Source organism: Mus pahari, chromosome 9, assembly GCF_900095145.1.
Source record: "Mus pahari chromosome 9, PAHARI_EIJ_v1.1, whole genome shotgun sequence".
Lineage (NCBI taxonomy): Eukaryota > Metazoa > Chordata > Mammalia > Rodentia > Muridae > Mus > Mus pahari.
In genome coordinates, this window is record NC_034598.1 from 44,449,129 (window position 1) to 44,455,581 (window position 6,453).

General features: G+C 57.8%; 1 protein-coding gene across 1 annotated transcript; it reads left to right on the forward strand.

Annotated features, from left to right (window-relative positions):
- Positions 1-1,176: 1,176 nt before the first annotated feature.
- Positions 1,177-5,477, forward strand: Kiss1r (KISS1 receptor). The gene is made up of 5 exons (XM_029542484.1): positions 1,177-2,064; positions 2,577-2,701; positions 3,817-3,952; positions 4,114-4,346; positions 4,677-5,477. The coding sequence occupies exons 1-5, from the start codon at positions 1,821-1,823 to the stop codon at positions 5,127-5,129; spliced, it is 1,191 nt and encodes a 396-aa protein (XP_029398344.1). The 5' UTR covers positions 1,177-1,820; the 3' UTR covers positions 5,130-5,477.
- The last annotated feature ends 976 nt before the right edge of the window (positions 5,478-6,453 follow it).

Below are 6,453 nucleotides of genomic sequence, written 5' to 3' on the forward strand. Positions count from 1 at the left end.
CGGTGTCACCCACCAAGACCTGCTGGGGATCCGAGGGGCTGAGGACAAAGTCTGAGCCACCCGGGAGGAGACGGTGGGGGCACACCGGCCCGGGGGCGACTGCGGAGATGCGAAAGGCTCCTTGGGGCGCAGATGCGGGAGGGGTGTGCGAGCCCCGCGAACAGTCCCGGGGTGACAGAACAGTGCAGGGGATTGAGGCCGAAAAGAAGGACCCGCCCGCAGACCCAACACCTCCAGACGACGGTCTGTGAGAGCTTGCCTGGTGAAAACGAGCAAAGGGGAAGCTGGCCGTGGTGCACAGCTGAGCGCTCGAGAGGCTGAGGCAGCAGGATCAGTGGTGGTCCAGCCCAGCCCCAGCCACAGAACCTAATTGGGGTGGAGGGGCAGGTGTGGTGCACTCCTGGCCTAGCACAGGTTAGACGGAAGCAGAAGGATCAGACTTTCAAGTCATCATTAACCAACAGCAAGTTCAAGGCCAGCCACATGCTTTTAGAAAAACTATTACACTTGATTAATTAATCAACTAATTAGTTAATTAAAACAAAAGACCCAAAAGAAAGCATCCACTCTGAGGGTTTGTATAGACAGGTGAAGCGGAGGCCGAGCTCATGAGTCTGGTGCAGAGGGAACGCAGGGGAAGGGGACCTGGGGACTTGGACTCCTGGCATGTAACAACCAGAGTTGTTCTGTGGCTGGAAGAGAAGGGGTTCATTCCAGAGCCCTCAGTCTGCATCTTGCTCCCCAGGGGGCACCCTCAGAGTCCCCAGACTGTCAATCTCCTGGCCCCTCAGCCAGGGGGCTTGCTTCTTAGTTACTCATCCCTCTCCCCAGCTTCCAGCCCGCCCTCTGGGGTGAAATACGCTCCCTCTGAGTCTCACCTGGAAACAGGGCAGCCTCTTTTTCACTGCTGAATAGTATTCCAGTGGCTTGACAAGGCTAAGCTCCTTTTTTTTTTTTTTTTAGCATTTTTTTAAATATTTATTTATTTATTATATGTAAGTACACTGTAGCTGTCTTCAGACAGTCCAGAAGAGGGCATCAGATTTTGTTACTGGTGGTTGTGAGCCACCATGTGGTTGCTGGGATTTGAACTCCGGACCTTCGGAAGAGCAGTCGGATGCTCTTACCCACTGAGCCATCTCACCAGCCCAAGGCTAAGCTCTTGAGGAGCGAGGGAGCCTCTGGGATACATTTTGCAGGGATATGAGGCTGAGGTCAGTTCCTCGTAGTTCCTGCCCATAGTTTCCAAAGTGCCCACTCTCCCGACAGGAACTCCCTGCTGGATAGAACCTTGTAACTATCAATCAGAATCAGCCAAATGTATCTGAAGGTGCCGGTGCCATCCTGTCCTGACTCTTCATCGCTCCCAGTGTCCTAGAGATGCAAACTCTGCCAGGGCTTCTTCAGAAGGCGGACCTGGGCCAATCTGCCTGCAGTCCATGGTTGAAGCTAGCACCCGAGAGGGCCGCGACCCTCCCCTGCTTTGTGCCCAGAGCCCTCCCTCCTTCAGCCCATCCCCTCCTTCTGTCATCCGGGCATAACTCTGGGAAGAGGGAGCGCAAGGCTCTGAAGCGGCTACTACGCAGGGAGAAGCGAAGGCGGGGACAAGGGAGGGGCGGGGGGTATAAGAGTGGCCGCTGCGACGCTAGCAGAGGAGCCTCTTTCCAGCCCCTGCCACCAGCAACAGAGACCAGGGCGCAGGTATCCCCGGAGAGCGGCCCTGGCCCTGAGGAGGAGCGGGGGTCCTCCCTCTCGTCTCCACAGTCCCAGGACGCAATCCGTGTAGGCTGCCTGGAGGAAGAAGGCGCCGGGGCGGGGGCATGGCCACCGAGGCGACGTTGGGTCCCAGCGTGACCTGGTGGGCTCCGTCCAACGCTACGGGATGCCCAGGCTGCGGTGCCAACGCCTCGGATGACCCAGGCTCCGCGCCAAGGCCCCTGGATGCCTGGCTGGTTCCCCTGTTTTTCGCTGCACTCATGTTGCTTGGGCTGGTCGGGAACTCACTGGTCATCTACGTTATCTGCCGCCACAAGCACATGCAGACAGTCACCAACTTCTACATCGGTGAGCGCGCACCTTCCTGGGGTTCCCGGGTGTGCGCAGGGTCCGGGGTCCCAGTCAGGAACGCAGCGAGGCTCCTCAGACCCCAGTGTTCCCCTGCTGTGCGCCCCGCCTTTCCCTGTCCTTTGAAGGCAGCAGTTACAAACTTCAAGGTGGCAGTCCCCCTTCTGGCAGGGTACTAAAGGGGAGATTGGCAACTGCGCAAGGAGACAGGGCTAGCCATTTCAGCAAGATGTCTGTTCTATGAACGTGATAGCCTCTGGGGGGTGTGACACGTCCTAACTGGCACCGATAGCTTGGGACTATCCGGCTGTCTCCGATTTAAAGATGGGGAAACTGAGGCACAGAGGGACGCGAGGCTGCTGGGAATGAGCGCAAAGAGGGTGGGGTGCCTAAGTTTCTCTGGTGGAGGATGTGGGGTGTGGTGGTGGGGGTCACTCGGACCCGGATGTAGAGGTCAGGGGCCCGAGTCTGTGTGCCCCATCTTCCAACATCCGCGTGTTCCCCACCTGTAGCCAACCTGGCGGCCACAGACGTCACTTTCCTACTGTGCTGCGTACCCTTCACCGCGCTCCTCTACCCGCTGCCCGCCTGGGTGCTGGGAGACTTCATGTGCAAATTCGTCAACTATATCCAGCAGGTACGCGGGCTGGGCCCGGGGCGAGCTGCGAAGCCTTGAAGGCTGGGGAGCAGGGAGCGGGAGCGGGAGCGTGGGGGATGGGCTGAGCTGGGTGTATGCTCTGGGAGAGAGTATGTGCTGGACCAGGCCTGGGTGGGCGTGGCTATGACGGTGTGCTAGTCCTCTGTGGTGAGGTGTTATGAAGGGCGGGGACCTGTTATGGTCAGGGTCTGGGTGGGCAAGGTGGGGTCAGGACCTGAAATAAAGCCTGGTATCTCACGCACTTTAGATTTCTGAAACATACTATAGAAGACCAGGCCAGCCTGGGACTCACAAAGATCCGCTGGCTTCTGTCACCAGAACCAGTTTCTTTTAAAATTTTTAAAACTTCTTGTGTATGGATGTTTGCCTGAGTGTACATCTGCACCGTGTGCGTGCTGTGCCCGTGGAGGCCAGAAGGGATCGTGGGACCCTCTCCCCCGCCCCGGAACTGGAGTTACAGGATGGTAGTGTGCTGCCATGTGGGTGCGGGGAGCCGAACCCAGGTCCTCTGAAAGAGCAGCCGGTGCTCTAACCACTGAGCATCTCCCCAAGCCGGTCTTGCAGGGCAGGGGTCAGAGCCTGGTGTGGGCAGGGAGGGGTTAGGGCCTGTTACAGGGTGTAGTCAGGCGTGGACACAGACAGAATACAGATGCACCATGGGCTGTCTGTGACAAAGGCTGGGATCAGGACGCTGGAGAGTCTGGGGGTGGGGCACAGTGGGCATGTTGGGATGTGTGGGGTAGGGCTTAAGGTAGAGTCGAAGCCAGGGCTTTGCAAAGGCAGAGACAGTCTGGCGGACATGGTCAGGTCATGTGTATAGCGGCGACCCCAAGCAGGTCTGGGGCCAACGGTCTCTACAGTGTCTTCACACCAGGAAGGCTTACCATGTCATGCCTCTGCTTCGGGATACCTAACAACCCCCCATGTTTATCCCACTTCCCATCTCCCCGCTCTCCTGGTCTTCAGGTCCCACTCGGGTGTCCCCTCAACCGGTGGCCACTGGTTACTCCTCGCAGGACATGTTCGTGCACACCTGAGTGGTTAGATGTGTAGTGTGACTGGCAGGGCCCACACTTAATCCTTAGTTTTTCCAGGTCTCGGTGCAAGCCACATGCGCCACTCTGACGGCCATGAGCGTGGACCGCTGGTATGTGACTGTGTTCCCGCTGCGCGCACTTCACCGCCGCACTCCGCGCCTGGCCCTGGCTGTCAGCCTCAGCATCTGGGTGGGTGAGTGTGGTTGGGGTCCGAATAAGGGTAGGGGAGGACAAGGACACGTTCTCAGCCTCGGAGGATGTCTGCGGGGAGGGGGTGCATCCGCGGGGACCTTGGCTCCTGGGTGAGACCTGTTCCCCACTCCCGGAGGAACTCACCCTGGGTGGGTGGCGCAGGGTCGGCAGCTGTGTCCGCCCCGGTGCTGGCCCTGCACCGCCTGTCGCCGGGGCCTCGCACCTACTGCAGCGAGGCGTTTCCCAGCCGCGCCTTGGAGCGCGCCTTCGCGCTCTACAACCTGCTGGCTCTATACCTGCTGCCGCTGTTCGCCACCTGCGCCTGCTACGGCGCCATGCTGCGCCACCTCGGCCGTGCAGCTGTACGCCCCGCGCCTACTGACGGCGCCCTGCAGGTGCGGGGACTCGAGCCGGGATCGAGGGTCATCTCGGGTGGCAGAGGGAGTCGGAATTGTACACACACACACACACACACACACACACACACACACGCAGGCACACGTTCGTGCGCATGCGCGCGCGAGTGGCGAAGAGCCAGGGTTGGGGGTATGGGAATCTGGACTGTGTGTTCATGTGGGGGAAACCCAGGGGTGCGGATGGAATGGCAATTGGGGGTAAGGATAGAAGATAGGAGCCTGGGCTATTGTGCTTGTGTGGAGGTAGGTACCCAGGAGGGATTTCGGAGGGTGACCTGTCCCTTCCCGCTAACACTCCTGGGTCCCCAGGGGCAGCTGCTAGCACAGCGCGCAGGAGCAGTGCGCACCAAGGTCTCCCGACTAGTGGCCGCTGTCGTCCTGCTCTTCGCCGCCTGCTGGGGCCCGATCCAGCTGTTCCTGGTGCTTCAAGCCCTGGGCCCCTCGGGGGCCTGGCACCCTCGAAGCTATGCCGCCTACGCGCTCAAGATCTGGGCTCACTGCATGTCCTACAGCAACTCGGCGCTCAATCCGCTGCTCTATGCCTTCCTGGGTTCACACTTCAGACAGGCCTTCTGCCGCGTGTGCCCCTGCTGCCCGCAACGCCAGCGCCGGCCCCACACGTCAGCGCACTCGGACCGAGCAGCAACCCACACTGTGCGGCACAGCCGTGCTGAGCACTCTGTGCGGATCGGGAGCCCAGAGCCTGGGAACCCTGTGGTGTGCTCGCCCTGTGCTCAGAGTGAACACACTGCCTCACTCTGAGCCGATCCTGCCTGTGGGGTAATCCATCCCAGGCTGCTTGAGCTGGGTGGGCGGTTGTTAATAGTTTAATCTCTGTAAATGGCCTTCTTTTCTTCCATTTGGCACCAGTACGCCCTGGTTTTTGTTGTGGATGTTGTGATAATTCTCTATATCCTCTGTAATCTTTGAAGATTAATGTCCTCACTTTCTGCATCTATTTTATTTTTTTCTTTTTGGATGCTGGGAACCGAACCAGTTTCTCTTTCCTCCTTTCCCACCTCTGTGTTTCTGAAACAGGATTTCATGTAACCTAGGCTGGTCTGTCTCCAACTCTATGTACTGTGACTGACTCTGGTCCTACTGCCAGGACTTTGGGACCTAAGCCACCAAGTCTAGCTTTGCTTTTTCTATTTTGAGACAAGGTCCCAACATGGGGCGGGTCACAAATGTCACCACAAGACTGGAGTGCAAGGTCATCCTCGGCTGGCGACATAGAGTGTTCCAGGCCAGCCTGGCTGGCTGCTGGTCTGGTATCAAAAGCAAACAAGCAAGATTGTTTGAGATGGCCACACCTTTAATCCCAGCACTTGGGAGGCAGAGGCAGGAGGATCTCTGTGAGCTAGAGGCCAGCCTGGTCTACAGAGTGAGTCCACGACAGCCAGGGCTACAGAGAGAAACCCTGTCTCCAAAAACAGCAACACGTCTGAAGAGACAGCTAAGTAGCTAAAAGCGCGGCCTGCTCTCCCAGAGGACTCAGGTGCATGTCTGTAAGTGTAGTTCCAGGGCATCTGATGCTCCTGACCTCTGCAGACACACAGGCATGCACACAGTGCACGGGCACACATGCAGACAAAACACCCATACACACACGTTTTTGTTGTTGTTTTGTTTTTCAAGACAGGGTTTCTCCGCGTTGCCCCGGCTGTCCTGGAACTCACTTTGCAGGCCAGGCTGGCCTTGGCCTCAACTTTGGAGATCCGCCTGCCTCTGCCTCCCGTGTGCTGGGATTAAAGGGGTGTGCCGCCATGCCCAGCTTGTATTAAGTTTTCTTAATTCAAGAAGAGAGCGAGCTTGTCCACAGTTAAGCATTCATCCTGCTCTTCCAGAGGACTTGAGTCCAATCTCCAGCACCCACATCAGGTGGCTCACAAAGGCCTGAAGAGAGAGGCCCTGGCAAAGGCCTGAAGAGAGATGCCCCGGGCCTGGAGCTAATGTGCTTGTGAGGTTCCATGTAGGTACTGGGAATGGAACTCAGGCTCTGTGGCAGAGGATCCAGTTCTCTTAACCCCTGAGCCATCTCTCAGCCCCACCTTATGGGTATTAGTTTTTTTTTTTTTTTTTTAAA